A 20,125-nucleotide genomic window follows, 5' to 3' on the forward strand; every position below is an offset into this window, starting at 1 on the left:
CTACCAACTACGACGGTTATTTCAGCGTATCTTAGTACAATATCAAAACAAAAATACGAGCTATCCTCGTACGTGTACCGCAGAGTTCACGCAGCAGCCCTCGAGGCGAGGGAGGCATCGACAACAATAGTCATTCGAGTTGGGCCCGCGCGCGATCTCGCCCGCATTCTCCGCACTTACACGTTATCAAATAAAATTTCTTCTATAAACATTTGAAAACAAATTCAACTTTTATATGAAAATATTTTTTAATTTGTCGTTTAGTAACAAATAGTAAGTCTTCTTCAGTCTTTTACATTCACTTTGAAGTGTATTTTTAACTTTTGCTCAAGTGTTTTCAGCAGTTACGCTGAAAATGACAGAAGTTGTGCAGAATTTTCAACATTAATTTAAACAAACTTGTATCGTAAGTAATTTTAGCAATATTTATTTTACCTAATTAAAAACCAAGGGTTTTTAAGATTAAAAAAGCTAATAATTAAAGACTGTCAAATTATATCCAATTAATTTTCCCGCCAAGCTAGTTTTCCCGATCCAAATAATAATTATGAATATAACACATTGACACAAACGACGATCCAACGCTGTTTAAACTGGTTAACCGCTTTTGTTTTGGTTGTACTAGCTTAATTATGTAATGTCAGACAGGTTTTATTACCGTTTCCGCAAAATGGCTTTTCAATGGAAATGACATCTAATTCCATTGAAAAACCATTCAGTGGGTACTTAAACCTTCAAAAAGTGTGTTCTAAAAAAAGCAATTTTACCAGCTTTTAATTTGCGTTTTCGTGCTCGATTTCATCAATTTTTCTACGTCCTTGATTACGTCCTGTATTTATGTCGTATTTTTTAATTTCGATGTATAAATCTTCATAACAATTTTTGTTTAGCTAAATATTATTTTCACATGCAAGCCCTTAAAAAACATAAACATAGATAAGTATATCAAGGATCACCATCTTACATAACAAGAATCTTATATATTGAATCTCGTATGTTTAATTAAGAATAGTAGGAGATAATGTATAGATTGATAGCGTCATTTACCTGGATTAGTTTACCTACATCAGTAACATTATCGAGGCGTGTAGGTAAAGGCCTACGCTGACCGAGACGGAGGCATGGCAAGGGATTATCTATTTTACTAATCGACATTCAATCGTATCATATAGTAAATATCTTCATATTTTGTTCAACCCCTAAAAACAACACAATAATTTAATCCCAGTTGCTGCACAACTAACAAAACGAAATCTGAATGTTGAGTGACGACTGAATAGCTGCCGCCCTAATAGGAAATCAAAAAGGATTTCATAGTACGGCATTGAATTACTTATTACCGACTTACATTTTCTTCATATATTTGTTTTTGTTTGAGATAACAAACAAAATTAAGATTTTTTACATTCCACGATAAGAATAGAATCACACAAATTGGGCAAGATAAACAAACAAACAAAGCCGTAGTGATTTTCACGGGTTTTCCTTAAGTTTTAGAGAGATAAAAAACGTCTGTGATTACTTTTTCTTTTGGTTTCGTATTAATTGGTGTGCGATGTGAAATGCTTTATAACCTTATGGTTTTTCTGATGCTCGATACTTCGTTGAGATAAGGCTACATCTATTTTTATAATTACATACCCAAGGGTAAAACGGGACCCTACTACTAAGACTTCGTCTTCCATCTGTCTGTCTATCCATTTATCACCAGGCTGTATGTCAGGAATCGTGATAGATAGTTGACTTTTTACAGATTGTGTGCATACACTTATACACACTACATGTACTTACTAAGTGCTAACAAGAATTTTGCAAACTAGAGTTACATAGAGCTAGAGGTAAATTGAAAATTGAGCAAGCAATTCTAGGTCGGGCCAATTATTCAGTCACCCACCTTTTTCAAATATATCTATAAAAGTATCAAAAAATCGCCCCTGTAGTAAACCACCGAAATACGCGTGAGAATGAATTTTCCTCGATTTAATAAAAGGTTAATTACCTATGCCTGTGTGCAGTTCAATTTAAAATTAAATATAGAAAGTTTATCATTTCCATATTTATCACGTGGCTTGCAAAAGTGAATCGGTGCCAAAAAAATATAATAAGAAAAACTCTACGTTCACATTCACATTCATTGTTGTAGTAAATTCATTCATCATTTACGCATCCCAGTCGACAGGCACACAGACGCGCGTCAGAACTGTTGCATTTTATGTATCTCTGATTGAAGTGGAATGCCAATCTACAGACTAGAGAGCTTTTAATTCATTTTTATTATCTCTCTTCATTCATTTATCTTCGTTTGAAAAGATTCCGATTACATTATGTTGAAATACTTTTTCAATTTGCTCGTTGTGCATGGATTAGGTATATCTACTTTTAGATGTACCTATAATTTTTTTAGACTGGTGTTAAACCACCTATTTGCTCGATATCCGACTGATACCGCACCGACCTTGAACTGAAATTAGACTCATCACTGTTTCGAATAAGATCGTCTGATCAACATTTCTCTCAATCTTTTGGAAGCTGGGGCTATTTAACAGATTAGCGATTTAGCGAGTTTCGCACGAAAACAACATTGTTTCAAAAGCATGCATGTATTGATATGAAATATCATCTTCACGTGATTAATCATAAAAAATGTAATTAGATGTCGGAAACGTCGCTAACATTTGCATTGTATGTACGTGCTGTAGTTAGAGCACATAAATTATTTCCACTTGACAGCGCTATATAAATACGCTAGAATAAGACATCCTTCGTAGCCCGAAAATCGTAGAGACATTCGTTTTCATGCCAGCCCTTGAAAAACAGTCACTTGTTTCTATTACACCCGCACCCGAGAGATTTGGAGGTGGAATAGATGAATACTGAAGCAGTTTTGGTCAAGTCCGATATGCGTGATAAATATGGTGACCTCAAGAGACTTCGGGAAATACAAAATATATAATACGTATTAAATGTATTTGCTAACCGATCCGTAAATAAATGCTTATTGTATAATCATCATCACAGTCTGGTTTTCAAGAATCTAGACTAAACATCTATTGTAATAAGAAATAGTTTTCTTGTTTATATTTATACTTAACTTACGATAAATGTAAAATCAATGCTTACTGTTTGGGGTGGTAAAATAATTAATCGATGCACAGAGGTGACACATCTCTGGTAATAAAATAAACCAGATACGGCGAACATAAAAAAATATCACCGGGCGGGAACTCACACCATGGCGGACGAGGTCGTTAACTTTTTACGCAATGGCAGTTTGTGGTCGCTGCTACTATCCTACTATCGATATACCATGACGCTGAAAACATGAAGGTTATTCGTACCTACTCCACTACACTGTGTGTGTGATTTTGAGAAGGGGTTTAAGGGACCTACCTAATTCATACACACTGCCCCTTGTGTAGACTACAGTAACCACCAACATCATCCTGCCTTTGTCAAAATTTTATTTTTGGTTTGCGCAGCATGTTTTCTTCTTCCATACTTTTCGTCTGCCGTACTACAGTAACCACACTGCAAGAATAAAAAAAATATAAAAATCTTGTCTGATACAGGTTAACATACATCGATGCACTTATGCAATCTGAAGTGGTCACATTATAATGACTGCTGTAGTGGCGATGAGCACCACGACGTCACCAAAGACTTCGCTTGCCAAGCTTGTTCTCTATCCTAAGCCGAAACCGTTCAAGATCATGGTTTTAGGCCAGTCCGGAGTTGGCAAATCTGGTAAGACCAAAATACTTCTGCCATGTCATTTAGGGTTATAAATAAAATCAATTTTAGAATTTCAGTCTTTGCTAAAAAAATACTTTAATTACATGGAAAAAAATCCAGCGTTATTTGGACACTATTTAGGTAAACACTTTGACAAGCCGTTATATAACTTTCAGCTCTCGTAGTAAGATTCATTACTCGAAGATTCATCGGCGAATACGACCCCAATTTAGAGAAGATCTACGCATTCCAAACCGTCATTGATAACGAGATGGTTTATTTTGAAATATTAGATTCTGCTGGAGATTCACATGTAAGTTTTTCAGTCTGAAATAATTAAATGTGTATTTTATATCTTTCACATTTACATTTCATGAATTTCGAACGGTAGTCTAAAACATTTAATAAAAGTTTACTACATACGAAATGTATCACTTATCACTCAATTGGACGCTAAACACACTGATATTGGTTTTGTTACAGTATGAAAATAAACACGATGATTCATGAATGTATTTTTATTGCACTCAGGAAAGTGAATACGCGAATCTGGAGAGCAACATACGATGGGCGGAGGCGTTCATTCTAATGTATTCAGTCACGGACAAGTGTTCCTTCGACGAGTGCCACCGGCTCAAATTCCTCATCAACTACAACAAGAGGAGACGCAGACTCGCTTCCTCTATGAGGGTTAGTCACGCAACTAACTCAAAATTAACTCGTCGTTTGTGTTATATCGTCCAGGAAAATAAAGGGAACCATTCATTAATTGAGGAACTTATCTTCATTACGGCTGTTTGGCGTGGTAAACAAAGGGTACACTCCAAATCTTTATATATGTCCTTATCAATTAAATTATGGGTTTACGGTAAAGGCAGACTTCTTCAATCAAAAGTAATGACAGAAGATATTTATATTAATGGGACCGCGCTTTGTCAATCAATTTTACAGACCTCATCAATTGCTTTACGAAAAGAGTTCTCCAATAGATTATAATTTTATTGTAGACAATAAAATTATATATTAAGTACTGCGTCTTTACTTTACTTTAAAAACACCGTAAATGATGCAACGCAATACCTTCTCAATGATTTCTTTCATAATAACCCAATTTTAGAACTCCGTTTTTAGCTATCGATTTCGTCTTTAATAAGTCTTCACTTTATTTCAAAAGAGGTCGAGGGAGGTTTTTGAGATGCCAAATGATAGCGAACATGGATACCTAGACATAAAAAAATATACGACGTCGAATTCAACCTCCTCTTTTTTGGGAAGTCGCTTAAAAAGGGGAGTTTGCTTGTAAAGTATTCAAATGGATTGTGTTTTTTAGTTTGTAGGTATAGGTTTGAGCATGAGACCCTGAAAATTGGTAGACAGAATATATTCACTAAATAATTATCAAGATAGTAAAATTCTACAAACCACTCGGTCCCTTTACCTACTGGCTGCCACTAGATAGCAATTTTATTTTCTATAGCTGCGGAAGGCACCTAATAAACATGATTATCGACATCTATAGTTCGTTCAAAAACTTTTTTGTGTGCTTAACAATTGAGTTTTAATTCCGATTTGAAACCTATCTTCAAAAGCATGTAACATAATTACAACTTTTGGGTCACTTCCAAAGATTCAGCATAGCCACTTTAACATTTATCGATTTAGGTTCTTGGGTGCTCATCCAAATACGCTGTGCAAAATATAGGAATACTTTCAGCAGGTAGTGAACTACATAGGTAAACAAACAACAAGTAAACACATCCAGAAGGTAGGTACTTCTAGAAATCAACGAAATCAAAGAAAATACACTGTTTATGTAATGAATTTATTATGAAGAGGAGGTAAACATTGAACATAACCCATTATTGTCCTGACCCGTTATTCAATACTCTTTTCACTTTCCATATTGATTTTCACGTTCCATTAAGGTTTTATCTTACTTCATAAGTTTCACTATTTTTTCATTACGTTTACAGTTAGGATTTTTTTTGTTATTAGGACAGTGCAATAGAGACGCCAGTTGTTATGGTGGGCAACAAGATAGACCAAATAGGTGACCGCATGGTGACCACTGAAGAAGGCCAGCGACGCAGCAAGGAGATCGGCTGCGTCTGCTTCCACGAGATCTCAGTCAGAGAAAGTATTGATCAGGTAACCTAACTCTCTATCTTTATCCTGAATGTTGTAATCAAAGTCTAATCCGCTTTCCTGGATATATTATTCCTGCTCGAGTATTTTGCACAATCGACATATTTTCGTCTTTGTTATGATCTGATATAAGTAAATACGATATAAACTGTCAGTGTTTACCTATATTGTTTGGGTAAAATGTTTACCTCGGAAAATTCCATATTTTATTCTTACGTCTTGTGTCTCTTGAATTTCAGGGAAAGGTTGAGCGAATTTGCAGAATCGCGACTACGTGAATGCTACTTACATAGTAACAAAATATTCTTGTTGCGGAACAGATGAATTTGATGTTATTGCGTCAAAATACCCGCTGAGCTAAAGCAATATTCTGAGTTTCCCATTTCAATAGCAATTCAAAACATGTTTCAGACGCTACGGACGCATTTGTCAACAAGGGAAAATATTTTGAATCAACTGAATGATCGCAATATTTTAGAATATATTTTCATTGAAAATGTAGAAAGCTTTTCTACTGAACTAATTGTAAATGTAATAACGGTACCCAATTGGGTATGGGCTCTTGGCTGGTTTATTTTTTCGCATGGGCTTAAATTGCAGTTAGAGGGCGCCGTAGAAATTTCGCCCAGGGCGCTGGTAGAGTTAAACCGGCACTTATATGTGCTGTTAAGATTTCCTTTTCTTGGTTGAAAATTCGTTTCAATAAAGCTCTTACTAAGCGAGTACTACAAATCGACTTATGAAACAAACTCTTAGGATAGAAATGAAACTTTCTGTGTGAATTATACAATAGCTGACAACATTTTTAAGCTTCTTACCTACTTCGATAGAATAATAAAAGACAAATTTACATTTAAACGTACAATGTGATCTCGCGACTTGAAATATATTTTCCTCCATATAATGTATTTTCCTTTGTCGGGATAAATCGGAAGTTCTTGGAATGTCCGTTCGGTAAACGGTTCCGCATAAATAAAATTCCTTGCTTCCACCCTGACGCCCGAATTCGCAAATCCGTTTAGGATGTAGGTCTATTCAAATTTATAAATCGTGAAACAAGGGGAACCAACAAATAACTTTCATTACAATAAATAGAATAATAATCAGCACCACATATTAAATGAATCATTCATTAAATAAAATACAAACCATACATCTATTGAACCTTAATCGATCGACTCCAATGGCAAGCATACTTTCTACATTTTGTCTAAAACACGAAACTAAGGACCAAATGATCTTTGATAGTAGATATACAAAGTTCCCAACAAAAAAGTATAAAAATAAGTACGCGATTACGTTTCGTTCACAAGGGTCGAATCTTTTTTAACGTGAGCATTAAATATTGGTACAAAGTAACTTGATTCTTAGGGAGATAAGTACGTAGAAGTTTTGAAAGAAGTTGAAGTGTATTCGGATCACGATACCTCAAACTAAACGCGCCTTATCTTCCTTTCATAATGCTGAGACTTGAGACAAACATTCAGCTGAACAAAAGTCGAGTATGCTTACCTGAATGTTAGGAGCAACTTGAACACCGAATAGGGTTACCAAAACAAATTAAACGTATTAGGTGTGATATGATTTTATCGGATACCATATCAATTTGTTATTCTAAATTTTACTAACAACCTGCCATAATTTCGTATAATTTTATTGCTCTTCAGGGAGGTAGACTATGTTGCGAACATTTCCGGGTTCCATGCTAAACCAACACCCCGCGTTTACTGTAAACCCGAAAGCCGGAGTATTTAAGAGTATTGGAGCCTTAAGCATCACATGACCTAATGGCCCGTGTCACGGACTCCGTGATGATGCAAAAGGGGAAATGCCAGCAAAATGGACCACAAAAACGCAGAGAAATGTAAAGTCATCGCCTTTTGATTTATAAAAGAGACTTCACACGATTCTAAACGAATAAGTAAGTAGGTAAAGGAAGCGTTCATGATTGGATACATTTAATTACATGGACAAAATTTTGAGACCCAAACCCTAGTAAATGAATTGGTGAAGATGAGGCGGCTTTGTAGCTTATTTACATACGGTATCTACTAACGTTTACTTAGTTACTTGCCTGCTCAACGGCCGTATAGACTAATTTAACTTTGCAATCCCATCCAATTTATACGCTAGTCTGTTACTGACATATTCGATTTATTGTGAGCTGAGCCAATAATTATGTGTGTCCTTTAAGATACAGAGCGTGGGATTGTTTGAACCATCGTCAAATCTTGTTCACGATAAAGTGTAGGTATGATTCTCCAGAATAAACATTAGTAATAGAGATGATTCTTTTATTATTTACTGGAAAAAGATTTGCAGTTTCCTGTAAACATGCATAGTGGCTACTTTACTCAGATATTTATTTTTATCCTACTGCCGTAGGTGTCAGTTTAAACGGAACCGTGGGACAGAGACTTATGATTAATTTGCAGTCGACCACCTAACAAGTGGCTATAAATACATATGTTAGTTTCAGCTCTGAAATAAAATTTATCCAACTACAAAAAACCTGATCCTCAGTTTATAAAATCAGATTTTTTGCAGGATATATCATTTAAAGTTTTTAGTAATTCAATGTAATAGACAGCAAGTATAGTCAGAGTGTAGGTAATCAAAATTAGTTTTATCTGGGTTGAACCCAGAAACATAATTAAATACAGTATTTAAAGTTAGCCAGTCAGCTTGACAGCAAATCAGTACCTACTCTTGTAATAAATGCATGAGTTAATTATAAATAATCCACAGTGTGACGAACTCCAAACACAGTCCGGACTTATGCATAGTTGATGCAATGAACCAGTCCCCTGGACAATAGCTACATACAACCTAATCACTATCACTATAGTCTCTACATAGTATAAAACAAAGTTGTTTTTTCTGTTCCTATATCCCGGTATCCCTTTGTACGCTTAAATCTTCAAAACAGCGCAACCGATTTTCGTGCGGTTTATTAAATAGTGGGAAAATACTGTTTTGCCGAATCCGAGGCGCTAGTAATATCTATAAGCATGTCGCATTCGGTAAAGTAATAAGTAAGTACTTTCTTTGGTATTTTCCCAGGTATGGGGTGTGTTCCGTGATGCGCGACGTTTCTGGCGCGTCAGCAGCAAATGGTCCCGGCGCGATGGCGACCGACACCCGGCGGCACTAGGGCGGCCCTTGGCACGAGCATCGTCCGACACCACGCCCGACACCAATGCGGCACCACCCTTCTGTTAGTATACAAGTATATGGCATTTGTTAATTTAATCTTGCTACGGAACCTATACTCGAAATAAATGAAAATGCGTTTTTTTTTGTGACTCACGTATGAAGTTCATTTCTCTTTTGAGCTAAGTACCATTGAGTAACTCAAAAGCTTGACCCACTTACCGAAAAATTAATATAATTGCTTTAGAAAATATGCTGTAGATACCTAGAGATTCAGGAAAACCCATTTGTTTTACAAATAGACATCACTGAAAAATAACCCGGTAAAACTAAAAATAACTGGTAACGAGGCCCTTGGGAAATAATTATTTCTAAGAGAATAACACAATAGCTGCGAGTTACTAAAATTGTTACGGATGAAATAAAAACAAAAAGACCTGTCTTTTACTAAATTATTCGAATTTTCAAGTCCCTCGTGACTTCCTGGACGAATAAAATACACAGATAAACAAGCTCACTACAACACGGTGTGTGTTCTAGTAAGGACTTATTATCTCGGTTATAATAATGTAGCCGATTTTAGGGCGGCCAATGTGAGGGTTCTATGGGGCCCTTGGGAACATAATGTACCATTTTCCTCACTGGACGAATGAACATCACCTGATGAAAATTCTGTGGTGTCCCTAATGTAGTTGGGTTTGGCAAGTGTACCAACCTAGATTAGATGCCTATTACTTATTGTCTGCCTGTAAAATCTATAAAATAAAACAAAATATTATCAGTATTCATTTTAAAAGACATAATAATAAAATCTAGCAGCTAGATTTATTTTAAATCTTTTTAGCTGCGAATAACAGTATTTATTGAAAAACTATGGCTGGCAGCTGTGATGTATTTCCGTACATATTTTACTGGCCATTCAACCACCTGCTTCTTACTTATACATTTTGCATGGATCACGAGTGCCCATACAGAATAGGTTGTATATCTAATGGGATTCTAATGTCAGATGCACAAAGAATTCACAAAGAGAGACCTAACGAAACGTAAACTCAGAAGTAGATTACCCTTCCGTTCAAGATAATTGTGATGGGTAGGTACATACCTATATTAACTTCTCAACTTTGTATTAAGTACTCACCTCCCTAATAAAAAATAAGGAGATACTTAAAATGAATAATTGTAATCGTATTTTTCCATTATATTATATTGTTTACTGGTGTATAAAGTACAGCACCTACGTACATCTTGATTGAGTGGATGTAATTTTTCTTGTATGGATGCGCTATACCTACGTTATTACCTGCCAATCCTATCTCATATTAAAACGAGTCATTAAAACATAAAGAGGAAGTTAGATCCGTAGGTTGATGGATACTTTTGTAACTGTATAGACAAGATTTGAAACTTAATTTACTTACTTAATTTGTGTCCAAAAGTGTATTTATTGAATCCCAATAAAATTTTGAACTGCAGTTCCTAATACTTACATATTGTATACCTACTTTCCAGGTCGGCGATGGACAGAGATGGAACTGGATGAAGAAGATGAGGTGTGCGTGGGGCGCAGTGACTCCACCTCGTCATCAGGTCGGTCGGAGTGCGGGGACGAGTTCCGAGCTCGCGCCAGCACGGACTCGCGCCTGCCGCCGCGGCCCGCGCGGCCTCGGCACCCGCTCCCAACCCGGCCCTTCCCGACCCCCGTCAGAAGAATGAGCGTCGCCATGCGAGGAAACAACGCCAGCACATATTGAACCATTCATGCTTTGTAACACGACCAAACTTTAACATGAATACGAACTACACTACCAAGTACTCGAGTGGTATTTGAGTAAACTTAAACTTGTCTGATGCCGAAATACATCAAGGTTTTGGAAGATAAACTGACCTACTTAGATACAATGTGCAAGTTTCATATTAAGCTTCACCATATTTGAGCTGCTTTATGAAGTCTGGTTTAAGTAGGTTAAATGTATGTACACAGAAACTTTGTTTAGCATAATGCATACGGAAAAAGGGTAAACTTCGTTAATTTTTATTTTTTTCCCAACTTTTTTGAAATTCTAATAGGATTACGATAACGGGCTGTGAAATTACCGAGAAATTACTGATCAATTACCAAACCCTTTTGTTCTCGGTTTCAATCTCGATTCCCGTTCCATTTGGTCGATCTACGACTTAAATAAACGAGACCCACCCCATTAAAAATTATGTTCTTCGCCAACAAAATGCCCCAACAATCCTTTACATAATTACAACAAACAAGTATGTGGAGTGGATTCTGTATTAATAAAGTTATAAAGTTTTCATGTTATTATACAACGAATACGAGAGATATTTCATAAGCGTAGGCATTTTTTTGTCAGGACCTTTTAATGAAAAAGTTTCCATGCAACATTCCCGCAATTTTTTGTCCTTTCAGTGGTAAAGTGTCAAACGTTGTACGTTTTACGCAGGAAATTAAATACGAGTCAAAAACAAAGATATTGAGTAGAACTGACTGCTTTATTATAAACTTTTCACTTTACCTTGTTAAATTACTTACTTCCTGTTTTGTTTTCGTGAGAGAGCAAAACTTTTAAAATCTTGTTGAATTAATCCCTTGTCGTATCTATAGATAGAATACCTACGATATTTGGCGAAAAGGGCTAGGAGTTATTGATTTATTCAAACAGCTTTAAAAACAGGCTATTTATGACAGTTATAATGTTTTCCTATTACGGTATTTTATGTGACGTCAAGAATAAAAAAAATATAAATAATAATTTTTAAGTATCTTAGGCGTTCCGATGAGTTATTAGACCAAACATTGTATGAAATTTAACTTAATCGCAAAATATTATCGACGGATTTGCTGCTAAATATTACCTTTTCATAACATTTATTGAAAAAAAACTGTATACAAACTACTATTGGCATGTTATATAAGTATCGATAAGATAGTGTACCTGATTATGTAAATGTCATATGTTAACTTAAACATGATATGAATTATTTAACTCAGCAATTCTAAATTTTTATTTCCCTCAGTACGAACGTTTATTTCTTTTCAGTTGTTCTTCATCACTACACAAAGGGTGTGAAGGGCGAGATATTCCAGTGTTTGATTTCACTTCAGCCGTAAAGATCAAACGTAGCCTTCTGAACCTTCGACGATCGCTTCAAGTATTCCAAATACTTTCTAATTGTCTCTTTTCGGTTACTTGGAGCGAATATTTGGGTCAACAGGTAGGTATTATTGTAACAAATAACAACAGAACTATATATTTTGTCAGAGAAGCTCTTAAATACTTAAATGGTAAGTAATGTTCAGGCGCCTGTAGTAGTTTTAATAAGGTGCTTAGTTAATTAATTTTGACAGTATTTTAAAGACAAAATAATTAAAATTATTAGTAGTTATACGTATTATATGTTTGTTGTGTCTAAACGTGATCCCCGGAAGGAACGTGAAGCGGTTGCGGCACTGCTGACCCCCAGATACCCTTTATTTGTTAAGCTAAATGGTCACTTATTTGCGGTTACAGATATGGGTCATATAAATTGATAAATAAATGAGGAATAAAATTAATGGCATGGAATGTTCTCCCGAAGAGCATCACCTAAAACTATTTCATTTACGTAAGTATACGTCCCTTTACTACAAAAACATTTTTAATTATGAAACAGCCGCATCAACATAACAAAGGAGTGTCCTATTCTAGCCGCGCTTATTATTAGAAACCGTAAAATGCATTGAGAAGCACCGAACCTACAGGAAAATTACTCATCTTATTAAGGTCAAAATGATATGCCGCGTGCAAACATTAGTTTTATCGCATTACCTATCTAATGGTATTTCATTTGTTTACATTTATATGAAAGCAGAAGCTCTCCCTGACCCCTGGTCCCCTCGAGACAAGATTAGAACCGATCGTCGATCGCTGCCGACGCGACTTGCACGCCATTACGTTACTAGTACGTGTCTGTTTTAGATAAAGATAAAAGCTGCAGTAGTGCAGTCTATCGACCGCCTCAGCTGCACTCGGGAACACTCAAATAGTTGCGCTTATCAGATTCGGCTCACACCCACGCGTACAGCTATTGCATTCACCTTAATCCGTTTTTCTTAAAACGTGATCAAGCAGTTTTAGTGACAGCCAAAATCGATAAAAGAACCTGGAAAAACACAAAAATAACGAACGCGTGGATCGAACAATCAAGCGTGACCTTAATAGAACAAATCTATTGTCTTAACAATATAAATCATGTGCACGATATTATCAGATGATTAATTTGATCTATGGCCTGCAGATTACACTGTACTATTGATCAAATTACAGACACTTGACAATCACAATAACAATTACATCGACACGTTATTTATATGCAAATCATTATAACATGAAGATGAGTGACACTAGACCTGCAGATCGAAAGGTTACTCATAATTAATTAATTATCCATATTTAGAATATTTCGCATAGAAATAGACGAGTCATCGATAATGATCGATGTCCAATGTCAAATCGGAAAACTAAGCTAGCTTCGCGCTTTAATTGCGATAGGCGCTCCTGCTGACAACACATGTCTGCCTACATCAAACCAAACCCAAAACTGGCCTAATAAATAATAGAGGGTTACCAATACCATACTCTGAATGCATCAAGCACTGATTTGGTTAAAATTATTATGGCTACAAATACACACTCACGTATTACATACATACACACTTGCCGCCAATTATACCGGATCTAAAGACCGGTTCAAATTCCGCGATAGCAAACTTATAGACAATCTATAGTCAACCGGCAGATATGTTCAGCAAGCATGGCGAGGTCTGTCAAGCAAAACGTTTTTAATTAAAACTGATTTAAGTTCGCACCATCTGGTATTCTTCAGTTGCATAATAAATCGGACACCGCAGTTCCGAAATATAATAATAACTTAGCCCAGAACCTTCTGTGACTTTACGAATATCTTTCGGGTATTTTTATTCTTTTTATTTATTTTTAAATAAGACATTATATTTGGTAGTCACATGGCACACCTTTATGCTAAGATGTTTGTTTAATGGAGCAGACGTGAGGGCCCAAGCTGACCGCAGGATATCGGCAGGGCCGGCACTTGCTGCGGATTAACGAAACCGGGTCGCGGCGACACGCATCGTACGCGCATCCAGTAAACCAATTATATTTAGTGTTAGCTCTGATGCAGCCTCCTCATTGAAAGGTCTACTCTATAATAATACATCATTGCCTTTTCGTCCTGTCGTAAACTACCGTAAAGTCAGCTGTAGGTGTGTATTCACGCGTATATGCTATCAAAGGTTTGTGCTTACAAATCATATGAAATTAAATTAGCTATCGTATATTTTATGTAGGTACTCTATGACGCTTTCCAACTCAGAAACAAAATGTTAAGATACCTGAAAAGGACCTTTGAACGGAAATCCCTAATAATTCTGTTTGTGACAAAAACAAAGTCCGGTACTTAGATCATTGGTGTCCAATGAATGTCAAACGATTGTTAGGGGGCTTGCGACCTCTAGCGTTATTACTGTTAACGATCAGTTACGTGACCTTTTACACGTTATTTCAGAAAGGATTACACATGCATACCTACTGCCAGATAACCACAAATACTTATACCTACATTTAACACGTTCCAGCTCACGTTATTGTGTTTTCCCTGAAGTGGCATGGAAACAAAGGCAACGATTATTAAAATATAAGTATGATTCAGTACCTGCATCAAATCGATGGTCGTACATCAGAAAACAAAATATTCGTCATGTTCCCAACTTGTGCATAGTTCTCTATTGCACATTACTACAATGTAGGTAATAAGCGATTATTACCAATTTACCGCTGGACTCAAACCCGAGTCGTTGCAATCCAACGGTCTTTAAATTTATTATGTCCGTTATGTAAGTGTTATGAAAGAAATTACTTAACTGACATACTGCACTTTGTTCTACGATGGCCTACTGTCTAGTAAGTAGTAACTCACCAGTCCCACGACCCGCGCCTCAAGCCAGTCTATTTATATCACATTTGGCCTATGTTCTTAGCAAAACAACTTTATACCAACTGAATACGGTTTAACTTGCTTCATAATTGTTTTATGTAGGTAGTTGTACCTCGATCACTCAGCTGTTCTCGGTCTGTGCTTAAAATACTTGAAAGTGTCAAACATATGAAACATATTCTATCTAAATTCATGATTACTATTCAATTATACTTGGTAGGTGTCAGCTTCTCGATTTCACACAACTAAAGAATTGCAAAGCGAATTTAACAAAAAAATCTTAATAACTAAAATTTTACGTAAATGGCACACTTTACATTTATCTTTCTTAATAGTAATTCAGCTTTAGAGAGCGTGTGCCATGATAATTACTGTTATCATCCGAAATGTTCTAATCCGCAACAAAGTGTTCCATGTACTGAAAAAGTGATTAAAAGCAGTCGCTTGTTGTTTTACGACATCATTTTCACAAGAACATGTGAAAACTGCAACAGTCAGACCCTGTTTTGCAATGCGGTTTATGGGCTGCAAATTACTACCATACAAGGCAGAATGCATTCTTATGACCAACCACAGTAAGTACATAGAATGATAGAAAATAGAACATCGCAAATAGGTGTTACAATTCCTAGGAACGTGTAACGTGGGTCACGTTGACGTGTGACTGATGAATATTTTATTGCCTCCTCTGCTACCCACGGGCGCGCAAGAGCACTGGGACATCTCACTTACGGCCTGTAGTAAACATGTACTTACCTCGTTAAAACCAATGTCTACAAGTGCACATTATGGACGTAAACATCTCACACATCCACACAAGTATAATTTGGCTGCGTGTTTAGCCTAAACAATATGCTGTTTCTGTATCCCATCGCGCGTATAGGCATAACATCGTCATCGTAAGTTACGCACTAAGTATGACTTGTTTCTATGTATCATCTATGTAAAAACATAAATTTTTACTTCATATCAGAATGGTAGAAGCAATTTGTTACAATCCCCTAGTATTCACCACATAAGTACTTGCAGTATAATATATCGTCGTCATTATATTTGAGACAAACAACTGACTCACTGTAAAGAAAAACATCCTTTTCTTTTCCTCATGAATGGTTCTTGCTGGTCAATGCAAAGTCTGAACAAATCAACATAAAACACTTACAGTTAGGTAATGGTTTATTAATTACTGACTGCTTTATTTAAATTAGTCAGATGTTGGGTCAGATCGCGGGTTCGAAGTTAATTTTAAATCTGTTCCATAAAATTCCAGTTCTAAAGATAAATGAATAGGCATCTTCTGTTTATTATCGTAAATAATGGCTCTCTAAGGCTAATGAAATGTATAATATTAAATATCTGACATTCTATCTTGGGTTAACACGTGTGGTTTATCATCTGAGCCAAAGTTTAAACTGCGGTCATTGTAATCTACTATGACGAAAATATACGATCAAAAACCAAAGAACGTTAGTCCGGCACCATCTTTTTATCATTATCATTCATAAGCCGTTCATTAGAGCTCTGCCAGTGAGTAGCGAAAGGAGCTCGATTGATTTACAAACCAATTTATCACTAGAAAATATTTATCAGTTCACTAAATAAGACAATATTAAATGCATTAATTAACTTTGATTAAAATAAGACTGATGATAAGCAAAATGCAAAACTGCAACAATTTTTACTAAGTAAATGATTGTTTGGACGCTTGCGTAGGCAGTTCTGCAGTTGCTACAAATTGCTACGAGCTACGAATATTTTTTTTCCTTCTAAATGATCATTCTTGTTACTAAGAGGAAATAGCTATTAGGCAAGGGTTAATTATAATGATTTATCTATCTACATAATGTTTCTATAAGGGCAATATTGATTAATAATTAGGTGAAACTATTATTACATTGCCGTAACCTTTCAGTTATTTTCCTGTTTATTGGATGTCGTAATATGTGAAGTAAGCAGCGGTAATCTGCGGTAAGTGGGGTATGTAAAAATCTATGTATAGGTGCTGATGCGCTTGAAGTGCATAAGTATCTATGTGTATGACGATTTTTCAAATTAAATTAGTTGAATTTGTATTATAGTAAAATAACACGCCTTTGTTGACGGTTAGGTGTTTTGGACTCTGCGTCTATCAGGCTTTTACGATCGGTAAAGCAAGACTTGATACTTAGTATCGGATTTCGGTAAACACATCAAGATTATGACACAGGCTGAAATGCCACCCATCCAGTAATTTGCCATAGGGACTAAACCTTGACTCAGAACGATACAACACAAATTAGGTAAGTAAGTACCTAATTAATCAAGCAACAATTTACCTGGGTTTGAAAACTCTACACGTGTAACAAGTCAAGGTCAACTCATCAATTTAATTTGTATGTACATACTGAAGTAATTTTCCATAAAACCTGCTCATATAAAATGTTATCAATAAGACAATTTTTATCGTGTTTATGTCTGCACCAAATAGGAACACTTCCGATTTATTTACGTCGTTATGAAAACCGCTTGTTATCAATGACTGCATTATTTTTAAACATACGTTAGCTGTTAGTAAAAATATAAAACTTTATCTGACGCAGTGTGGTAAAAAGTACGATATAAATAATAAGGATAGTGACAATACGATTCACAGCCTACAAGTGAACTCATAGAGCGGTATCTAAGCGCTATTAATACAAATTATTTGCACATAATGAGACTATGTTTATTAGCTGGAACCGAACACGATCTGGCCTTGTCACGTCCTAGATTGAGGCGATCAATCAAATGCATTTTAGTTCAGATATTGAACACTTCACTAGTGTTCTAAAAATAGATCAGTGTTGGCCCAAATTTTTACCCGCAAATTAGGGCAATAGATAATTGTTTGATATCGCTGTGAAGGGTCAAGTTAACACTGTAACTATGTATCAAACGGCACTTTGGGGACTCCACAGGAATGCCAAATATTTGTAGGTACGTGCTTGATATCACGTAGTTCCTTTCTTATTTCAGACGCCATTTATTTTATTTAATTATCTGGCAAGCCTTTCCACAACTATGATGGGGGTCGGCTTCTAGTCCTCCAGGGTGCAGCTGAGTCACAGCGTTTTACATGGTACGACTACATAACTGACCCCCTCAATTCAGTTTTCCGGGCAAGCCCTTGATAAGCCTGAGTCAGACGTTTTACTTCTGACTACCTGTGCCCACTGCATAAGATATCAGGAGTGCAAGACCCGCAATTAAACAGGCCTTCTGAAAAACGGAGGAACAAGTCATGACAGATAGTCTTTTAATTTAATAGGTAGGTAACTAAAAATAGGCTACGTTATTTCCAATTAGCGATTTAAGCATACGTAAATGTACCCGGTAAAATTAAATAAGTACTGATGCAAAATAGGTACATACGTAGTAGTAGTAGTGCGTACACTAGGTGCGCGTACTATCAGTACGTAATTAGTTTTCAATAGACAATTTTATAAATAGGCTCCTTTCCCTAGAAATAGCATCGAGATAATGGAACCGAGCATATCCCCGAACACGTAGGTAGTGCTGGGGGCGCCAGCGTGATGACAGCTTTCAAACGCGTCTTCACTAATTAAATTGTGGAACAGACAGGAATGATAACGAACAGATTATATTTACGTAAACAACATTAGCATACTTATCAGATTTTCCGCCTACTACCTATCTATATTACCCAACAAGAGTTTCATTTAAGTTTGCTATTTTGGGCGTATTTACGTATTCAGATTAGGTTACTCACCTGAAATGTTCTAAATATAAACAAATAAAAGTCGTATACGAGCCAATCCATAGCATCTCTGATAGTTGAGTGTCTACATTTCATTTAGTGTAAAGTGGGTAGCCTTCTAACACGATGGACGTAAAGCCGTACACCTATTGCCCAAAATTCCCCAGTTCTGAATAAGTAGTTTTCACCATACGCCATATGTACCTATATATAATGTGGTTAAGTACAGATAAAATTAAATCCCCGTCCAACTTTTACGGAATAAACCAATCCTTTGCAGTAATATGTAACAGCATTCCATCAGCCGTGTCACAAGACGCAACACAATTTCATCGCAATTAATTCTCATTAGCATATAGTGCAGACGACCTGTCAATAAATTGTCACCTTGTTTGTAAATAGCGCGGCTATATTGAGCGCTACACATGATTGCAAAGAATCCGATACAATTATATAGTGATTACAGCGTCGATGAAGTCACTGACTCGTAGTAAACGCTCGTAGTAAACGCAACAGCTGTCAGTGAACCCCCGCGTCGGCAGGATATTCCACTATTTACTCACACTATGCCTATCCCTTACTTCACTTCACACTCGTTTACAGATAACGGTATTAATATTAATCGCCGCGATTCAGTAATCGCCAGTTTTATTGATAACGTCTCCTGTGCACGGAACAGGTTTTAATGTCACACAGATATTTTCAAAGGAATCGACTGTCGTACGTAGCTAAACATGTTAGGGTTCACACTCCTATTTACACCTGTATTATTTAATACATCGTTATTAGTTACATAACTAATAAGATTCTTACTCTTTGTTTTGTATCATAATTTGGTTTCCTGTTGTTTACCGCTACTTCTGCCTAATGTGTTCTCCGAGTTTTTATGAAAATATTACCTGCCATTGGAATCAAACAGCGACGACGGCCCGTTAACTGAAACTCGTGAAAACTAACAAAAATAGTAAAAAAGTGTAACAAAAATATTATATCGCGATAGTAAGATAAACTTGGGGCTTGCAGTTGGGACTAAAAGATGGAAATCGTAAGACTTATGTTTCTATGCCTACCTCAAATTCTATACCTACTATATCTACCTATCTGTCAAAATTTTCTCTCTTTAGCGTGTATCAGTAAACGATGGTTAGCAACTCCAGCCAAGATTTTACCTTATAGATAAGTAATAAGGCTTCAAATTTTCTGTATCAAACATAAGTAATTTTACCATTACCTTAACTTTTGGATTATTGTTATGGATTGCGCACTGCCAATAATCTACACATTGTATTCTGAAAACTGGATTTTCTCCGTAACAAATGACTGCTTAAACCCAATATAAGGAGGATAAGTAAC

General features: G+C 36.1%; 1 protein-coding gene across 1 annotated transcript; it reads left to right on the top strand.

The window, feature by feature from the left end:
- LOC124632725 (ras-related and estrogen-regulated growth inhibitor) lies at window positions 1-12,037 on the top strand. Its single transcript, XM_047167679.1, has 7 exons — window positions 1-406; window positions 3,570-3,744; window positions 3,909-4,045; window positions 4,264-4,422; window positions 5,728-5,880; window positions 8,941-9,094; window positions 10,543-12,037. Exons 2-7 carry the CDS (start codon window positions 3,618-3,620, stop codon window positions 10,782-10,784), a joined length of 972 nt encoding a protein of 323 aa, XP_047023635.1. The 5' UTR covers window positions 1-406; window positions 3,570-3,617; the 3' UTR covers window positions 10,785-12,037.
- The last annotated feature ends 8,088 nt before the right edge of the window (window positions 12,038-20,125 follow it).

The sequence above is a fragment of the Helicoverpa zea genome, chromosome 8 (assembly GCF_022581195.2).
Source record: "Helicoverpa zea isolate HzStark_Cry1AcR chromosome 8, ilHelZeax1.1, whole genome shotgun sequence".
Lineage (NCBI taxonomy): Eukaryota > Metazoa > Arthropoda > Insecta > Lepidoptera > Noctuidae > Helicoverpa > Helicoverpa zea.